General features: G+C 44.4%; 1 protein-coding gene across 2 annotated transcripts in view; it reads right to left on the reverse strand.

The window, feature by feature from the left end:
• The window catches only part of LOC123997612 (mannosyl-oligosaccharide 1,2-alpha-mannosidase IC-like), a 118,170-nt gene that overhangs the window by 79,929 nt on the left and 16,693 nt on the right, over window positions 1-21,548 (reverse strand). For both annotated transcript variants that reach the window (XM_046302018.1, XM_046302017.1), the window contains exon 2: window positions 8,308-8,423. In XM_046302018.1, coding sequence (XP_046157974.1) covers window positions 8,308-8,423 — 116 coding nt within the window. The remainder of the gene's footprint in view (window positions 1-8,307; window positions 8,424-21,548) is intronic.

The following is a 21,548-nucleotide window of genomic DNA, read 5'->3' on the forward strand; positions in this document are numbered from 1 at the left end:
TCACTCACAAAGCTCACTCAAAGCTCTTTAGTGGATCAATCTGAAAACCAAGGAACCATCTACACCGAACAAAAATACAAAAGCAACATGTAACAATTTCAAAGATGTTACTGAGTTAGTTCATATAAGGAAATCAGTCAATTGAAATACATTCCTTAGGCTATAATCTATGGATTTCACATGACTGGGAATACAGATATGCATCTGTTGGTCACAGATACCTTTTAAAAAAAAGGTAGGGGCGTGGATCAGAAAACCAGTCAGTATCTGGTGTGACCACCTTTTGCCTCATGCAGCACAACTCATACAGTAGAGTTGATCAGGCTGTTGATTGTGACTTGTGGAATGTTGTCCCACTGCTCTTCTATGGCTGTGCGAAGTTGCTGGATATTGGTGGAAATTATTACGAAAAGGTATCCGCCACACTGAAACTTTTAGTTTGAATGGATACCGTCGCATCGCTTATTGATGCTGACTTGACACATGTCCCGCATCCGCAGTGGTGAAATGGCTAGATGTTCCGACTCAGAGGGTTTTTGCGCTGCACACACTCACTGATCAATACAATTAACACCCCCCCACCCCCCCCACACACTGATCCAATGAAATTACAGATTTCTTGACACACACACAGATCCAATAACATTTTTATTCTGCAACACTGTTTTATTTTCAGTGTGAGACGTCAAATCAGATAACACAGGTCATAGATAGTTAACTGTCATTTAAGTTTTTAAAACGTGCAGCGCCCTCTTCATCTATTGCTGCGTCCAATGTCAACAACAAGGCAGACAACCGGGTCCTGGTCAAGAAGAGAAAATATGATCCGACTTCATCAAATATGGTTTTAAAAATGGAGGCGGAAGAAATGGCAGCAGTTTTAATGGGCGCCCAACCAATTGTGCTATTATGTGTTTTTTTTGCATTATTTGAAACTTATTTTGGCATTATGTTTCTGCAAATGTATCTTATGGCAAAAAAAAGAGCTTCTGGATATCAGGACAGCGATCACTCACCTCGGATTAGACAAAGATTTTTTCTAAAACAAACAAGACGCACAAGACATCCACCAAACACCCGGCAGGGCCGACATTCACATTATTTGCAAGAGGAAGCAACGCAGGTAAAGAGGACAAAGAGCCGGATGCCAGGTCAGGAACCGAAAAAGGCGAGTGGGAAAGCTGCCGTTACCGTCAATACTACTCACCAACTGGACAATAAACTAGACGAGGTACGATCACGAATATCCTACCAACGGGGAACATCAAAAAATGTTCCACTGGATGTCAACAGTTTTTACAAATTGGTTGAGGTTATTCCTTTGTGTAATGAAGAAGTACGGCCATCTTGAACGAGGGTCTCTTGAAGTGGACTGTTAGAGGCGCGTGACCAGAAAGCTAGCTACAGTTTGTTTTCCTCCTGTATTGAACACAGATCATCCCGAATTCAATTTTATCCATTATTTACGTAATAAAATACCTAATGTTGTATTACAAAAGCAGTTTAAAATGTTTTAGCAAAGTTTACAGGTGACTTTTGAGATATTTTGTAGTCACGTTGCGCAAGTTGGAACCGGTGTTTTTCTGGATCAAACGCGCCAAATACATTTGTTATGCAGGTGAGTGAGGACCCAAAAGCGATATAACAGAAACAGAGTCTTTTAATGTCCAAACAGGGAAAACATAAATCCTCAATCATTACAGGGGAAGTCCAAACAGGGAAAACACAAATCCTCTAGTTTAACAGGAGAGTCCCCCTTCTAGTTGTTGAGGAGAGTTGCAGGGCTAGCGGCAACAGACTGCAGGTCCCTTCGGGTAGGCGCGGGCCGTAGCGGATAGAGACACCTGCTCACACGCAGTATCTGATGACGAGGCAGAATACAACAGGACGGAACAAAGGTAACGCAAACAAGAATCCGACAAGGACAGAAGCAGAAACAGAGAGAGAAATAGAGACTTAATCAGAGGGCAAAATAGGGGACAGGTGTGAAAGAGTAAACGAGGTCGTTAGGAGAATGAGGAACAGCTGGAAGCAGGAACGGAACGATAGAGAGAGAGAGGGATAAAGAGAGAGAAAGAAACCTAATACGACCAGCAGGGGGAAACGAAGAGAAGAGAAAGCACAGGGACAAGACATGACAATACAATACATGACAAAATTGACATTTTGGATATATATCGACGGAATTAATCTAACAAAAGGACAATTTGTGATGTTTATGGGACATATTGGAGTGCCAACAAAAGAAGCTCATCAAAGGTAAGGCATAAATTATATTTTTATTTCTGCATTTTGTGTCGCGCCTGCAGGGTTGAAATATGGTTTCTCTCTTTGTTTACGGAGGTGCTATCCTCAGATAATAGCATCGTTTGCTTTCGCCGAAAAGCTTTTTTGAAATCTGACATGTTGGCAGGATTCACAACAAGTGTAGCTTTAATTTGCTATCTTGCATGTGTGATTTAATGAAAGTTTGATTTTTATAGTAATTTATTTGAATTTGGCACTCTGCATTTTCCCTGGCTTCCCACATATCCCAGAGAGATTAATGCAGGGAAACATAAATCAGTTCTACCAAATTTCCATCAACATATTAAATGTGCAACCAGAGGGAAAAAAATTCTAGATCACCTGTACTCCACACACAGAGACGCGTACAAAGCTCTCACTCGCACTCCATTTAGTAAATCTGACCACAACTCTATCCTCCTGACTCCTGCTTACAAGCAAAAATTAAAGCAGGAAGCACCCGTGATTCGTCTATAAAAAAAGTGGTCAGATGAAGCAGATGCTAAACTACAGGACTGTTTTGCTATCACAGACTGGAACATGTTCCGGGATTCTTCCAATGGCATTGAGGAATACATCACATCAGTCACTGGCTTCATCAATAAGTGCATTGAGGATGTCGTCCCCACAGTACATACCCCAACCAGAAGCCATGGATTACAGGCAACATTCGCACTGAGCTTAAGGGTAAAGCTTACAAGAAATCCTGCGACGAACCGTCAAACAGGCAAAGCGTCAAAACAGGGCTAAGATTAAATCATACTACACCGGCTCAGACGCTCGTCTTATGTGGCAGGACTTGCAAACTATTACAGACTACAAAGGAGAGCACAGCCGCAAGGGACACGAGCCGACCAGACGAGCTAAATCACTTCTATGCTCGCTTCGAGGCAAGCAACACTGAGGCATGCATGAGAGCATCAGCTGTTCCAGGCAACTGCATGATCACGCTCTCTGTAGCCAACGTGAGTAAGACCTTTAAATAGGTCAACATACACAAGGCTGCGGGGCCAGACGGATTACCAGGACTTGTGGTCCGGGCATGTGCTGACCAAGTGGCAGGTGTCTTTACTGACATTTTCAACACGTCCCTGATTAAGTCTGTAATACCAACATGTTTCAAGCAGACCACCATAGTCCCTGTGCCCAGGAACACAAAGGTAACCTGCCAAAATGACTACAGACCCATAGCACTCACGTCTGTAGCCATGAAGTGCTTTGAAAGGTTGGTAATGGCTCACATCAACACCATTATCCCAGAAACCCTAGACCCACTCCAATTTGCATACCGCCCAAACAGATCCACAGATGATGCAATCTCTATTGCACTCCACACTGCCTTTTTCCACCTGGACAAAACGAACACTTACGTGAGAATCCCCAGGGGTGCATGCTCAGTCCCCTCCTGTACTCCCTGTTCACCTATGACTGCATGGTCAGGCACGACTCCAACACCATCATTGAGTTTGCAGACGACACAACAGTGGTAGACCTGATCACAGATAAAACGAGACAGCCTATATGGAGGAAGTCAGAGACCTGGCCGGGTGGCGCCAGAATAGCAACCTATCCCTCAACGTAACCAAGACTGAGGAGATTATTGTGGACTACAGGAAAAGAAGGACCGAGCACGTCCCCATTCTCATCGACGGGGCTGTAGTGGAGCAGGTTGAGAGCTTCAAGTTCCTTGGTGTCCACATCAACAACAAACTAGAATGGTCGAAACACACCAAGAAAGTCATGAAGAGGGCACGACAAAGCTTATTCCCCCTCAGGAAACTAAAAAGATTTGGCATGGGTCCTGAGATCCTCAAAAGGTTCTACAGCTGCACCATGGTTGCATCACTGCCTGGTACGACAACTGCTCGGCCTCTGATCTCAAGGCACTACAGAGCGTAGTGCGTATGGCCCAGTACATCACTGGGGCTAAGCTGCCTGCCATCCAGGACCTCTATACCAGGCTGTGTCAGAGGAAGGCCCTAAAAATTGTCAAAGACCCCAGCCACCCCAGTCATAGACTGTTCTCTCTACTACCGCATGGCAAGCGATACCGGAGTGCTAAGTCTAGGACAAAAAGGCTTCTCAACAGTTTTTACCCCCAAGCCATAAGACTCCTGAACAGGTAATCAAATGGCTACCCGGACTATTTTCATCGTGTGCCCCCCCCCCCCATTATTCTTTTTATGCTGCTGCTACTCTCTGTTCATCATATATGCATAGTCACTTTAACCATATCTTTGTAGCCTCGCTACTGTATATAGCCTGTCTTTTCACTGTTGTTTTATTTCTTTACCTACCTATTGTTCACCTAATACATTTTTTTGCATTATTGGTTAGAGCCTATAAGTAAGCATTTCCCTGTAAGGTCTACACCTGTTGCATTCATGTGACAAATAAACTTTAATTTTCATATAAGACAGGCAGGGTGAGTGTGGACCGCAGTGCGTCCTATGCAACGAGCTGTTAGCTAATGAGAGCACGAAACCCCTCCAAAATGAAAAGGGATCTGGACACCAAGCATCCAAGACACAAAGATAAGACGGCTGACTTTAAAAAAAATGAAAAATGTCAATATCTGGAGGCCTCACAATATTCATTGAAGAACGTATGCACGGTACAAGAAAAGGCACTTTGCGCATCATACCTTGTGGCCCAGCACATTGCTAAGTACAAAACAATCCCACACCAGCGCAGAGGATCTCATACCCCTGCTGTGATTGATATGTGAGCTGAAATATTGGGAGAGTTTGCTGCCAAACAACTTAAAACCACATCCCTATCCAATGACACCAAGAAGAGGAGAATTCAGTACAGACATCAGAACGCATCAGTGCAAATGGCCATTACGCACTGCAGCTAGATGAATCCACTGATGTGGCTAACCATACTTTTGAATGGGATGGGATAATAATTTTGAGGAGCAGCTCCTTTTTAGTGCGGATTCGCCCACCACCACCACTGCTGAGGCTGTCTTTAACACAATGAATATGTACCTGGGCTCCGTGGGACTGGCCTGGGATGGGTGCCATTTCGGGAAAGCACTTCGTTATTGTTAAGCAGATCCTTGAGATGGCACCGAGTGCGACGTGGAACCACTGCGTAATACACAGGGAGGCATTGGCAACATAAAGGACATGGTGCCTGAGCTCCACGCCACTCTTCAGGATGTGATCAAGCGTGTCAACTATATCAAAAAGAGTTCTAGGAGAAGCAGGTGTTTCTGGCCTTCTGCAGGGATATGGGGAGGGAGCACCATTAGGTGCTTTATCATGCAGCGGTTCGCTGGCTTTCCAGGTGTAAAGGGGTTTGATCTGAATTCTCTCAATGTATCAATGCAAGGGAGGAGGCACAATCGATTTGTACAGGGGGACGAAGTGGAAGCATTCAAGATGAAGCTTGCCGTTTGGGCAAATCATGTTTCTAACGAGAGGGATGAACATGTTTCCCAAAGCTGATTTCAAGATTCAGAATCCGATCAACAAAGCACACGGCGACACACCGTTTAATAGCATCTTGTCAAGCTGCAGGGGAAGTTTTGTGACTACTTCCCGGAGGAGAACAGGAGACAAGATGACTGGATACGGGGACCCCTATCAAGTGGAGATGGGAAACATCACGTTGCCAAGCAACGAAGAGGATCAGCTGTCATTTGATCGTGGATTTGATCGTGGACTGAGCTCCCGGAAATGACACTGTCACAGTCCTGGTGCAGCGTAATGGGAGAGTATCCTGCTCTCGTCTGTCTTGCAGTCAAAATCATGCTACCGTTCAGCACAACCGATCTGTGTTGATGAGTTATTGTTCAATATGTCAATTATTGTTGTTAATTCATTCTGACATTCATTTGACATTTTATTGAACTGGTCAAAAACGTACACCTTAAAACACTTTTCAATGTTGTGAAACTATTCACATGGTAATTGCTGATTAAGAAATGCTTATGATTGTTGCTTTTCTATTTGAAACACTGGTATGTGTTACTTTTCATGAACATTATTGGTTCTGCTTTTGAGGTCATGTTCCGAGTCTGATCATTTATTACTCCCCACTCTTGAATTGGTGGCCTAATTTTAAATGGCTTATTCTCTTCAATTGGTAAATGTTTTCTCAGTTAATATGTCTGTGTAATGACTTTCTTTAATACCATAATAGTAGCCCGTTGAGACAGAGTCTTGCAAGTGAAGTCTGCCCAAGAAGGCAGCTGCAATACAACATTACTCAATTGTCATTGTCAAATTTGGGTCCCCAGCCAAAACCGATTGAGAACCACTTGGTTAGAGCATGAATGACTGCATTGTTAGTCGTTTAATTCCCCTTAGGTGCATAAGGTGCTGTAGCGTTAACGTGTGGGGAAAATATGTAATTTTAACATTCTCTTTTGCCACTTTGTAAAACTAAATTGCTGAGCCTAAAAACGGATCCAAGGAACAATCCCTATTCATCAATTAGATCCCTGCCCCAGTTCCCAAAGTGTGGTGACTTTGACCTAAAATGGCCTGGCGTCCAAAACAGGACAGATATCCGTCCCCTCAGACGAGGAGACCCTCTGGGACAATTGATCGGAGGAGTTGGAGAATGGTGACAGATTGACCTCGCTAGCCCAGTGACAAAGTACGGCCGGGAGTGTAAATCCTCCCTGGGTGTCTTTATGATGCTGACGAGGTTGCTGTTTGTCATGGGCTGCCGTTACTAAGTGTCTCTTGCCCTGGCTCTCTCTGCCAAGACCAGGAGCTACTGCTGCACACCCACATCGATAGTCATCTTCATATTGCCCAACTGCTGCCAGAGAGAAAGACTGAAAAACTCTATGTGTGAGCGAGCGGGAGAAGGAGGGAGAAGAAAGGAAGAAAAACAGAAGGATAAAGGGAGGGAGAAGAGAGTTAGAAAGGAGAGTGAGAAAGGAGCGAGACATGGCTTGCTTTGGGTGTCTAAAATGGTATACATGCTCTGTACAAAAACTGTACTCACCGTTCTTTGCATGTCAACATCTATTGACATCTAAGTTCACGGCAACTACTAAGAGCACGTCAAACCCGTCACTCAGGAGGTTTGAGTAGATTTCAGGATAACTTCCCAAGAGGGACAAAGCCGACGTGCTATAGGGAATAGCCAGATCAATGAATAGACCATAGAAAACGCTGACCTCGGACAATGTATCACCTTAACACATTAAAGACATCTCTTAGCCAGTAGATCTCAGAAAGATGATATTTGATTAATGACGAAACCAAATTGCCTTTGGACAAAATTAAGTCTCCCAATGAGGGACTTACAGAAAGTGTGGAAACAGAGTGGAATGGAGGGCCTATAACTAGTCCGTTAGCAGCAGGGCACACTTACCTTGCTGGCTGGCACCATCACTCTCACTCACTCAGTTTCCACATAATGTCCAAACTGGCAGACCTCTCTGTTCCCGACTCCAAGAAGAAGTATATTATCATGGAATTACTCAACGGGGAGGCCAATGACCTCCTCTCTCTATCTCTCGCTCCTCTCTCGCTCCTCTCTCTCTCTCTCTCTCCATACTTCCACATACATTCTCTCTTACTCCCGCCCTCTTTAATTCATCCAATCCCACAGCACACAGAGTTCTGGGAGAGTTAAAATAATCCCATGGCACAGTAACAAAGAGTGGTTAGAATGGATCAGTTGTTCAGGGTTGGCCACACAAGACATCCTTTATTCCATCTGGAATGCCCTATATAGCGCTGGCAAACTGCCCCACCCCCTGGACAGGACTTTGGGTCAGTAAGTGGCCAAACGGCTTAAAATCAACCCGGCACACTAAGACCACTGATGATAACTTTAAGTGCCAAGTCAGACAGCCTACTTCTAGTGTTGGGGTAGTTGATTATTACTCCAACAAGATAGGAGGGATTGAAAAATTGATCAATCAGGGGACAACCGAAGCACTAAAATCAACCGAAGCATTAAGACCACTACTAAGAGTGTTTGTGGTAGACAACTGGTCCTCCAACATGAATGGCAGAGATAATATCCAATGAGTGAATTTGATCTTACCGAGTTCAGGTCCAGGCTGGTCTCTACCCACTCCTTTGCGTCGTTGTATTCATCCATTAATCCCATTATATACAGCGTGTCCAGAGAATCCACGATGGAGGCTCCCCTCAGACCACCTGCAAAACACACAGAACAGTCAGAACCATGGGGTATAGGGACTTGCGGTGCCAGACATCACACTGCATTCTTGTTCTGGGTGAAATTAGAATGACTAGAGTTGAGGCTCAGAGACATAAAGCAGACAGAAGTACCAAGACCGCAAAGTTAAGCAAAGCCTTGAAATGCCAAACTACAGTGGAACAAACTACAGCTTTCACATCTGCATCTTTAATCTTGAATTATGCTATGACATTGTCTCGGCTAGATGAAAGGCATCTACCTCCAAGACGAACATTAACAGTCGAGCCTGCTGCGTTCCTAATTGCATTCAGTGCAGGATCTGTGATCCCTATGCTCCAATGGCTGGTTGTAGATGCACTTCATTTGAGGTTATTAAATTCCCCTCACAACCTTAATAAGCAATGTTCAGAGGCTTTTATTCAATCCCACAGCCCTTAAGAGCAAGATTGGATGGTCTTTTTCTCCTCATATGAAGAAATATGCGATCGGTGGCTGGCTGTAATGGAAAGAGCTGTGAACAGAGGAATCAGTGTCCTCATTGTGTTACTGAGCAAAAGAGTTGCAGGAGAAACACACCAACTGGAAGCCTGAAAATGGAGAAATAACAAGAGTAGAAACTAGGCCAACATATACCGCAGGAATGGCCATTACATGCACTGTAGGGCTTGAAAACAGAACTATAGGTAGAGTAACCGATTAGGCTGAAAAATATGATGTGCCCATTCATGTTCACCCGTAAACAGAGATCAACACAGATACTCTGTCTATCTGATGCAACAACACATCAACACAGCAACCTGGCGCACGAAAGTGGTGCGATTCTTATGAGCAGTTATTGTGTGGCTCGGCAGATACGCAAATGTATAATCGTATCTTGAGGCGACAAAACATTCATGAAGCAGAGGCAACAGAACACAGGAGGCGAGAAGGGGAGCGATAGTTTCTCTAACCCGAGTCATTTGAATTTGGCCAGACTGTGCAATGCAGTGGGCGGCTAAGACACCAGGGTTTGGCTTGTCTGATGTGGTTTGGGTGGCGGAGACAGACGTCAAACTCTCTTATCGTCACGCAAGCCTCCTCCCTGCAAACCCCAACTCAGCTTTCCTCTGCCCTCAAATATTTCTGCCTCAGATGTATTTTTTATCTAAATAATCATAGCATACATGTAATAGTAGCCTACAATATGTGCTTTTCAGATTACCCAGAAAGCCTCTCACATTGTTGACCTTTCACCCTACCACATTGAGGTCATCTGATAAGGTAAGCGGAGAAGGCGGAGGGTGCAGGGATGAGGGTTCATAGGTGACATGGCTGAGTGATTGACGTCATATACACACTATCAGCCTCATGTCATATATTAGGGCTGTTGGTCACTTGGATAGTCCAGATTTTCCATCTGTAGATGCTCATACTATCAACAAACTATATGTTGCTAAGCAACTGCTTTCTAAGGTTAGTAGGGTTAGAATAAGGGTAAAGGTTAGGGCTAGGGTTAAGTTTAGCGTTAGAGCTAGGGTCAGTTTTAGTAGATAGATAGTGTCACCAGGCTATTTACTCGATTTTATCCCTTGGAGGACTGCAGTGCCTTTCTCACTTATAATTCTTCACACGGCCACTTTGCTCCAAACCTTTAAGTCTGATGTGTGGTTGCAGGGGTCAGTGACAGGGCTCTCAGTGTGTTGTCTCTCCACTGCCACGGTCAGTCGCATCCCATCTAAAACATGCACCCACCCACCAACCAACCACGCAGCTAGTCACCTCCCATCTAACACACATCCCTACCCACCAACCACGCAGCTAGTCACCTCCCATCTAACACACACCCCTACGCACCAACCACGCAGCTACTTACCTCCCATCTAACACACATCCCTACCCACCAACCACGCAGCTAGTCACCTCCCATCTAACACACACCCCTACGCACCAACCGCGCAGCTAGTCACCTCCCATCTAACACACACCCCTACGCACCAACCACGCAGCTAGTCACCTCCCATCTAACACACATCTCAGCCCACTTCAGCTGGGTTTACCCTGACAGGGATTCACCTTACATTGAGAATGAGAGGGCACTGCTACCGTCCAGCTATAGCTAAGCACATAGCGGATTCAGAGTTGAGATAAGCATGCATACTTGGGCACTGCTACCCTCCAGCTAGAGACACTGCCAAGTCATGGGAAATCCATATATTAGGGCCTAATGAATTTATTTAAATTGACTGATTTCCTTATATGAACTGTAACTCTTATATTTTTGTTCAGTAGTTTCATACACGCTATGAAGATAAAAGATCTCGTTGCGACGTCCATTGCCACCAAATAAAGACTCTCAAGGAGCATATTCTCCATTTCTGTTTGTGAAGGACTCTCACCATGCATAGTGAGCACTTGACTGTACAGTGGCAGATTGATGACAAATGATGTTTCAGAGGACACAGAGCAAAAAAGCGATAGCTAATACTCCTCATTACCAATCCCAGGGACAGTGAACGTCGGGGAGCAGTGGAGTGTGGAAAACTCCTATTGAAAACAGCAGCAACTAAGCATAGATGATTGATGGACTCAGGTGAGAGAGGTAACAGATCAATCCATCACACATTACTCCCAGGGTCCCGTGGCGTGGCCCAAACATAAACTTTATTTATTTCAGAGGCCCTTCACCTGGAGGGTTCCACATTCAGGTAATACCGACCATTAAGCATCAAAGCTTAAGTGAGGAATCTATAATCTAACCTTGACAGTAGAAATGATTTTGTAATAGCAGCTGCTCGCCAAACTGAAATGTAATCACATATGTGTTTAAATTCATACCAATTAATTAGAAGATAACCATTTGAAATGCTGTAATAAACTGATCCTGTAATAAACTGTAATAAACTGGTTTGATATGCTCCCATATTCCAAATTGATTAAAAAAAGAGCAATTGCTACGCCACCATAATTACTTTAACATGAATTTAAACAAATATGAATGAATCTAATTCCTTCCCCCTAGCAACTCAGGAGCGCCTGTACAGGAGCTTGTCACAGTAGAGTCATTCATAACATGTATTGTGTGTGTGTGTGTGTGTGTGTGTGTGTGTGTGTGTGTGTGTGTGTGTGTGTGTGTGTGTGTGTGTGTGTGTGTGTGTGTGTGTGTGTGTGTGTGTGTGTGTGTGTGTGTGTGTGTGTGTGTGTGTGTGTGTGTGTGTGTGTGTGTGTGTGTGTGAGTGAGAGTGAGTGAGTGAGTGAGTGAGAGAGAGAGAGAGAGAGAAGGTGGTGTGTGTGAGAGAGAGAGAGAGAGAAGGTGGTGTGTGTGTGAGAGAGAGAGAGTGTGTGTATGTGTTTTTCAGCATGTGGATGTGTGTACAAGCATGTGCGTGTGTGTTCATGAGTATATATTCTATGTTGGAAATGAGTTGGAGAGATTGTATGTGTGTTTATGTGTATTGTGTGTATGGAGTGCATAGAAACCTATTTGTGAGACATTGGCTGGTGGATGTTCATTTATCAAAGCTGGCTAGGCAACAGGGTCCGGTTGGTTATACTAGAGAGCCTGGATACACATGATCAATCAATCACTCACTCAGACACACACACACACACACACACACACACACACACACACACACACACACACACACACACACACACACACACACACACACACACACACACACACACACACACACACACACACACACACACACACACACACAGTAACACACTCGCGCATATGCAAACGCATGCACGCGCACACACACGTGCGCACACCCAACACACAAGTACACACACAGAGCACACGGCAACAAATTCCATCAGACTGAAATCGTGTTAACCATTGAGACAAACGGCATGACAGAACAACATTCCCTCTGCGTAACCTCTGACCCCATAGGGCCAATCAATACATGAACTGTTCTGTTCATTCAAGTTAAAGAAACAAAATGGATGATTTGGTCACCTCTCTGCATTGACAATATTGAAATTGTATTCAAGTCCTTCTGTAGCTCAGTTGGTAGAGCATGGCGCTTGTAACGCCAGGGTAGTGGGTTTGATCCCCGGGACCACCCATACGTAGAATGTATGCACACATGACTGTAAGTCGCTTTGGATAAAAGCGTCTGCTAAATGGCATATATTATTATTATATTATATAAATAACTTAACCCTCTCAGGGACAATGTTGAAGGGACTGTTGGAGAACCCAGACTTACTGTATATACCGTATGGAACATTGGCCACCCTTCAGCGAGGACCATCGGTAATTACCATTGGCGAAAGAAGAATAACCATAGACAACAAAAAAAGATCTACACTGCTAATTTGTTCAGCCATCTTGTTCAATTAAACTCTCAAACTTATACCAGAAACCGTGAGAGAAATAGCCCGGTAACATAACAAGGTGATTTTAATAGATAGAGACTCTGGTATATCATATTCATTACACCACTCTTGTATTACTGATTGTGGGTGTCCAATTACCATCACCAAGGTAACGCTAGCCTCGTCCACGCATGTGTCCATGGAGCTTCAGGTCCAGTGAGTGGAAGCTGGGGTACAGATTTAGCCTCAACATGTCAGTGTTCAGGAATCTTTGTTGAATGTACTTAGAGGTGTCTGTGTAGCATGGAACTGCAATGAGTGTAAGGGGGGGGGGTTTAGAGGAGAAGGATGAGGGCATATTGGAGAAAAGACAGGGAGGGTAAAATGTGTTATGAACATGTTCGAGGACTGCGAGGTGGGGGGGGGGGGGGGGGGGGGTTCTTAACAGCAAAGAGAACGGTAAGGAGGAGGAATGTAAGAAATACCAAAGGCTATCAATCAGAGTGGAGTTTTCAGCAGTATTTGATTTTTATTTAACCTTTTTTTATTTAACTATCAGTATGGAATATCAATGTCACAGTTTAACCTCGGACAAACAACTGACAGTAGCGTCAAGGAAAATCAATACAGGACGAGTGGCCAAAATGAATTTGACCTATTCGAGCTGATGACAGCTAAACCTTCCCGAATGTACCTTTTCCTCATGGGGGTAATTGTTGCAATGTTATATCCTTCATTTCACGAATTCCCATCAAGTGTGTACTCTTCCCTTTCATGTCATGTCCTTCGCAAGTGTGAACCGTCAGACCTTTGTGTTCTCGGGTTTGCCAGCTACCCCTTGGATATTTCTAATACAACAAGATTTTTTTGTTGTTGTCTACAGTTCACAGGCAGAGTAGCTGTCTGGAGCCCAGTGAGTTTGGTCCTCTCGGGAGAAACAACCACCTACACATCCTGCTGAAACCACCTACTGTGGTCAAAACAAACACGGGCTGTAAGAGAAATGTCTGGCTCACCTTACCTTGTTTCAGTCTACTAGGAATAAGTCAGAGAGATTGGTGATGTAAAAAAAAAGTGACACTTTTGTCAAAACACACTGTATTACCTGAAATTGTTATTGGTGCTTTCAAAATAGTTTCCTACCCACTTCAATCTCACGGAACCTCCCCAAGAGCGCATTCCACCCACACCAACCTAGATCCCTTGAGGCCAATTAACTCTCAAACCTCTCTAACTCCCTAATGGTAAACATCACACATTCTCTGGTCACTGTAAGTAAACTGTGAAATGATCAGCAGTATATAGGCAACAGCAATAGAGCCTCTGTTTGAATCAAACATAAAAATGACATGATTGCCATGGAGACAAAGCTGCTGCGATAGGAGCGGTTTACTGATGCACATCATCTAATCCATAAGCCTGCGGGGAGCTGACCCTGTTGAATGTGAAGACGTGTGTGTTTATGTGTTTGTCTGTGTATGTGTGCGTGTGTGTTTGTGTTTGTGTGTGTGTGTCTGACAGTGATGTAGCACCGATGTCCAGTCGAGTCCCAACCGGCTGTAGCAGAGAGCTGGGAGAGGATGAGGCAGGGAGAGAGTGGGAGACAGTGTGTGTAAATTCTGCCTCTCAATGTACAGCCACACAGAGCAGACACACACCGGCTGGTGACCTGCTCTAACGTCCAGCTGAATGCTGATTCAAACCATTTATCAGCATAGAAAATGCCATAAGTAGGAATGTACTTCAGAACGCTTCAAGGCAATAATACCTGTTGACAACTTACCTGCAGACAATCTACAAAAATGAATTACCTCTCATTAGGGCTGGGCGATATGACGATATAGATCGTGTGACGATAGAAAAACGTCTATCGCTTCATATTATGCTCTATCGTTTATTTCGTGGTGTTGCAAATCCCACTCTTTACGGCAATATTTTTCGGCAATTGGATGACGCTTTGCGCTCTTCCACACGTGCCATGTGAAAGGACATTTGCAACACAAACAAACATGGAGGAGAGTGAACGTGACACACGGACCAGAAAACCGTCCTCTGCAAAATATGCCCGCAGGCCGGGTCCCGACAACAGGCTCAAACCTCTCTTACCACCGACGCAAGAATCATGTGAAACAGTACGGAGAGAGTCTACGGATGAGACCCCAAAAAAGTACAGTCTAGTGCTCAACACAAACCACCGACTCAGACGTTGCAAGAGGCTTTTGCCCACGGCACAGCATATGGCAAAGAATCACAAAGATGGAAGGAGATAACAGCTGCCGTTACAACTTACATCTGCAAAGACACGGCCTCAATTTACACGGTGGAGAAACAGGGGTTTCGTGATTTGGCGCCAACACTCGACCAAAGGTACCAAATGCAAATGGATGTGTGACACGTGTTAATGCCAAAATAACATGCAAAACAGGCAAGCCCCCAAAAATATATACATTGTAACGACCCTGGGTTTATACGCGCGGAAATCGACTCTGCCGGACGAGCAGGCTTTTGCGGCACAGTCGATAGCGCTCCGGACCTCGGGCTCGAAGGTCGAGGGTTCGAGACCTGATCCCTGCTGTTTCATTACAATATTTTAGGCCTATATTTATTTTGTTTGTTACCAATGGATCCCTTAGATACCTGAGCAGGCGACCAATGAATAACCTGTATGCACAGACACACTAGTGGTGGAGTGTGAAGAAGGAGGATTATAATTGGTTGAGGAGGGAGAATGTGTGTGCGGGGCCTATTAGTCAGGGGCCTTACTGTTGAAACTTACTGTGTGGTGGTCACCACAGTAACAGAAAATACTTTGGCTGTGTTAATGGGTAGGGAGGGATCCAAAATGCTGTGAATAGGAACGGTGAGCTGTTTTATCAGTGTTGTTTCAAAGGGCAAAAGCCTATATTGTATATCAAGGGAATTAACAGAACATAAACTAAGTAAGTTAAATAAAAAAGTGTTCCAGTCAAAACTCCACATAGAAAGTAGGTCTACACCGAGAATAAGGAGAGATACTGTATACAGTATACCATGGTTGTGGATATAAATGGATAATATAGTAGGAGAGAGAGAGAGAGAGAGAGAGAGAGAGAGAGAGAGAGAGAGAGAGAGAGAGAGAGAGAGAGAGAGAGGGAGAGATGGCTTTCTCATTTACATCCCCCGCACCCTAATTAATATTTTGATGCAGGAGGCTTTAATGCGCGCTGATTTTAATTGCCCCCCCTTTATTCTTGTTTTTCAGTTCCTACTCCTCATGATATTCTAAACTAATTGACTTAAAGCCATCTTAACATCAACATGGCGGTGCGGTGTGTGCTCCTTGAAACCTGCAACTGAATGCAAAACAACAAAAGGCAGATGCACCCATGAAAACATACTGTATACACACACATCCACACATGCACAAAAGACAGATGCACACATGCAGGCACACACATCCCACACACACACCCACTCAGATACACACAGTAACCAAACATGATTATAAAAGGCTATAATCATGTAGCATGCACATACAGATGAGTCAGTCTAACTGGCATCATCTAATTAGCCACTATGGGAGGGTGAGACAAGCACAGAGCATCTCCCCCCCCCCCCCCCCCCCAGTCCCGTCAGATCTTACAATATCTCCAACGAGATTACAGGCTGCAGACTGTGCTATCGAACCCCTCTGTCCATCCATCCACCCCCTCCCACTCTCACCACGATCGATTGACACACAGCCACTGTGGGAAGAAGATTATGTCTGATGCTATAGTAACCACTAACCCACCCCATCTGAATGGTTTGTGACAACTGTGCCATGATTGGTCAGTTGTTTCAGACCAGGATGGGCCTACGGTGCCAACCATTCGACGACATTGATACCAATAGTAAATAGGTGTAGCAGAAAGAGCCTACACCACAAATTGGAGGCACTCAGAGTCTGCAGCTCGGTAAACTAATTGACAGGTCTTCCTGTTTCCAGACGGAGATGCGGAGGGCAGGGTGAAGTTTGCATTGATTCTACCTCCCACAGGCTGTGACTACAGCAGTAAGCAGGTGTAGATGAAGTATAAATCTCCCCTGGTCTCTCCATCTCTCCTGGAGATTAAACAGAGGAGCCTGGCCTGTCAGCTGTGCGATACACAAAAGCACACACAAACACGGGCAGTCATGGCGCACACCGATGCACACACACACACACACACACACACACACACACACACACACACACACACACACACACACACACACACACACACACACACACACACACACACACACACACACACACACACACACACACACACACACACACACACACACACACACACACACACACACACACACACACACACACACACACAGCCACCTGAGTAATGTTTGCCTGGGCCAATTAAAATGGGTTGGAATAACCTGGCCAACCTGTTGATGGAGAGGACCCGTCAGCTGGAGAAATGAAAGCAGAGTCGTTCAGCATCATTAGTGTAGGAGAGGAGAATACCCAGTGGGAGGAAGAGGGGGTGGAGTATGTGAGGGGGATAGTGTGTGTGTGTGTGTGTGTGTGTGTGTGTGTGTGTGTGTGTGTGTGTGTGTGTGTGTGTGTGTGTGTGTGTGTGTGTGTGTGTGTGTGTGTGTGTGTGTGTGTGTGTGTGTGTGTGTGTGTGTGTGTGTGTATTGATCCATCCTACTTTATAAACAAACTGCCCCAAAGTACAGACTGTATAGACTGCCTGTGGATTTGGAAATACAATTAAATAATCATCTAGTGTGATTATAGAGAACTTTAAAAAAAATAATTAGAACTGTATGTTTTGATATGGGATATACTGTGGGAAATCATTTACATCTGTAGAACATTAAGTTATAAAGCATTTTCCAACAAACCAAACAATTTAAAAAGAGAGAAAAGTCTTTACACACTGTGTACGTACAGTAGCAATGAATTAACAATTCACCAATAATTGGTTCGTTTAACAACTCAGCAGGTGCGTTCACCTTTCATTTCATGCACCAACCTGTAATTTCACAACAAATTGCAAAGGTCAAAAAACTTTCATCTCTTTTATAACAGTTGTTGAACTTCAAATCATTAACTCATCCAACAACCTTTAAACACCAGCTAAACTCTCCTTTACTCACTCTGAGAACTCTCTCTCTCTCCCCCTCTCTCTCGCTCTCTCTCTCTCTCTCTCTCTCCCTCCCCCTCCCTCTCTCTCTCTCTCCCTCTCTCTCCCTCCCTCCCTATGAGGGGCAAACCACTATGCAGTATCCGCTCTGTCTGGGGCACTGAGTCACACCTTTACCGCGCAATTACCAGTGGATCCCTTAGATACCTGAGCAGGCGACCAATGAATAACCTGTATGCACAGACACACTAGTGGTGGTGTGTGAAAAAGAGTGATTATAATTGGTTGAGGAGGGAGAATGTGTGTGCGGGGCCTATTAGTCAGGGAGGGGCCTTACTGTTGAAACTGTGTGGTGGTCACCACAGTAACAGAAAATACTGCTGCTGTGTTAGTGGGTAGGGAGGGATCCAAAATGCTGTGAATAGGAACGGTGAGCTGCTTTGTCAGTGTTGTTTCAAAGGAGACATAAATACAAAGTATTCCAATCAAAACTCCACATAGAAAGTAGGTCTACACCGAGAATAAGGAGATATACAGTATACCATGGTTGTGGATAGAAATGGATAATATAGTAGACTAAATAGAGACAAGAACAGACTGAGTGGTGGATGTATGATGGGGAAACCGCAAACACTTTGTGAGTATTCCATTGAACTCCGCATGGTACAATATTTAAAGCCGACTACTGGGATACACAGTGGCCTATAGTGAGTCAAGGATAGGATATAAATAGAACCAAAAGTGAAAGGACCAAAAAGCTGTTCCTTAATGCGACCGTGAGCTTAAAGGCTTGAGGGAGTGACGGCTGGTGATTAAAGTGCCAAGCTGATTACTACACCCCACCGAGCATGTCACGGACCATGTCACTGACCATGTCACGGACCATGTCACTGACCATGTCACGGACCATGTCACCAACCCAAATAGCCATGAAGACGTCATCATCTGGGTCACCGTGTCTTCGGCGTGACACATATAGCACGTCAGACGACTCGGACAAGACTGATCGGTTTACATAAACTCTGGGTCCGGGGCCAGTAGACAGGATGAGTGGTGGAAGGGAATAACAGACATAACAATGAGATATAAAGTTGTAGGCCCGGGTAAGTCAACCCCTGACCTTTGACCCTAACTATTTCCCTCTACGATAGAGTACAGTACAATCCCTTTTAATCCCCCTGCTTCGTCATACATTTTGCTACCAGTTTTTCATTATCGCGACTGTGTAATCCCTATGGCGAGGGGCTTGTTGATGCGCTCATGTTCAGTACAGTGGGGTTTTATTTGTTTGTTTTAATCCAAAAATGGGGAGAGGGGTAGTCTGGTGGAAAGGTTTAATAGAAATGATTTCTTCCCCCAGTCCTATCAACTACTGTATGTCCTCACAGAGGAGCTCGAAGATATATTTGCATGGCTCAGAACAAGTGTAGTTGTCACAGTAGGGACTGGCAACACAGCGGGATCTGGATCACTGTCAATCCTTGAAGTGATGACGCAACACACTCCCTGCGATCTCAATCAGCTAGCGCAATCGGGTAACACTCTTGGCTGATTTTTTAAAATGTTTACTTGGTTCGCTCGCTATTCCTATATATACTGGCTCTCGGCTAGCTCACTTTGTACCTCTTTCTGCTAGCTCTAGGCTGGCTCACTGACCGGCTCTTTCTGCTAGCTCTAGGCTGGCTATCTGGCTGGCTCTTTCTGCTAGCTCTAGGCTGGCTCTTTCTGCTAGCTCTAGGCTGCCTCACTGACCGGCTCTTTCTGCTAGCTCTAGGCTGGCTATCTGGCTGGCTCTTTCTGCTAGCTCTAGGCTGGCTCTTTCTGCTAGCTCTAGGCTGCCTCACTGACCGGCTCTTTCTGCTAGCTCTAGGCTGCCTCACTGGCTGGCTCTTTCTGCTAGCTCTATGCTGCCTCACTGGCTGGCTCTTTCTGCTAGCTCTAGGCTGGCTCTTTCTGCTAGCTCTAGGCTGGCTCTTTCTGCTAGCTCTAGGCTGGCTATCTGGCTGGCTCTTTCTGCTAGCTCTAGGCTGGCTCTTTCTGCTAGCTCTACGGTAGCTCAGTCTGTAATCGGTACCTATTCCTACCAGCTCTCGGCTAGCTCACTAGGTACTTTCGGCTAGCTCACTCAGCTAGCTACTTTTTCTAGCACACCCCACTAGCTAATTTCCTCTGCTCCCTCTGATGTCCATGGAAATCTGTGGACCCCAGCTGAGTCTCCAGAAAGTAGACTTGTGAAGCTGTACTAGAGGCTGGAGCAGTGCATGGGAACCTGTAGGGGCCTGTAGGCTCCAGGCTGTTGCATTTGCTCCAGTGTCAGCAGCAGCAGAGCAGTGCAGCCAGGTCTGCCATCATCCAGCACAAGGAGAAACCTGTACTGACAGGTGGTCTTCTTCCACAGCGTACAGTCAGAGACTAGCTGTGGAGCTGATCTCTCCTTAATGTACATACTATCACTGTACACTACTGTACCTCTTACATACTGTTATCACCTACACGTACAGTAGAGACTGCTTACATGTTGCACCCCTGCACCTAATAGGAAGCAGTGAAAATAGGCCGTCATTGTAAATAAGAATTTGTTCTTAACTGACTTGCCTAGTTAAATAAAGGTTTAAAAAATGTATATATATATATATATATATATATATATATCATGATCTACTATATGTGGCATTTTTACAAAACGTGGAACGTCTGTACTATCTCATGCACGGAGAAACAGTAAGCTTTCAGAATATACTTGTTTCCTGCCACAGATTTCCCTCCTGGAATGTATGCTAGATTTGCTAATGAGACGAGAGAAGCAGGTGGCAACTCCCATTCAATAGATGGTTCCTTGGCAATAACACATTAAATAATAAGACGCTGCACTCCAAACTGTGAAATCTGAATTCATACATTAATTGCTGTACGTACAGTGCATTCGGAAAGTATTCAGATCTCTTGACTTTTTCCACATTTTGTTACGTTACAGCCTTATTCTGAAATGGATTCAATTAAATCTACACACAATACCCAATAATGACAAAGTGAAAACAGGTATTTAGACAGTTTATTCCTACAGCTCTAGAAAGAGTCTTGGTGGTTCCAAACTTCTTCCATTTAAGAATGATGGAGGCCACTGTGTTCTTGGGGACCTTCAATGTTGTAGACATTTTTTGGTACCCTTCCTCAGCTCTGTGCCTCGACACAATCCTGTCTCGGAGCTCTATGGACAATTCCGTCGACCTTATGGCTTGGTTTTTGCTCTGACATGCACTGTCGACTATGGGACCTTATATTGACAGGTGTGTCTTGTCCTAATATCTATATATGTCTCGTCCTAATATTTATATATTTCTTTATTTTTGTACTAATATTTGAATTGATATATTTCTTTATTCCATTATTATTTAGATTTGTGTATTGTTGTGAATTGTTAGATACTACTGCACCGTTGGAGCTAGGAACACAAGCATTTCGCTACACCCGCAATAACATCTGCTAAATATGTGTATGTGACCAATACAATTTTATTTGATTAGGGTAAATAAATAAATGTAATTCATTTTAGAGTAAGTCTATAAAGCAACAACATTTCGTAAAAGGGGTCTGAATACTTTCAAAATGCACCATATATAATAACAACTCCACTTTGTCCATGACAGCCAATAGAAGCTCATCATAACGCAACCCTTCTTACATGCGTCTCTTAGGGAAAAT

This window comes from Oncorhynchus gorbuscha, linkage group LG15 (assembly GCF_021184085.1).
Source record: "Oncorhynchus gorbuscha isolate QuinsamMale2020 ecotype Even-year linkage group LG15, OgorEven_v1.0, whole genome shotgun sequence".
NCBI classification, from domain to species: Eukaryota; Metazoa; Chordata; class Actinopteri; order Salmoniformes; family Salmonidae; genus Oncorhynchus; species Oncorhynchus gorbuscha.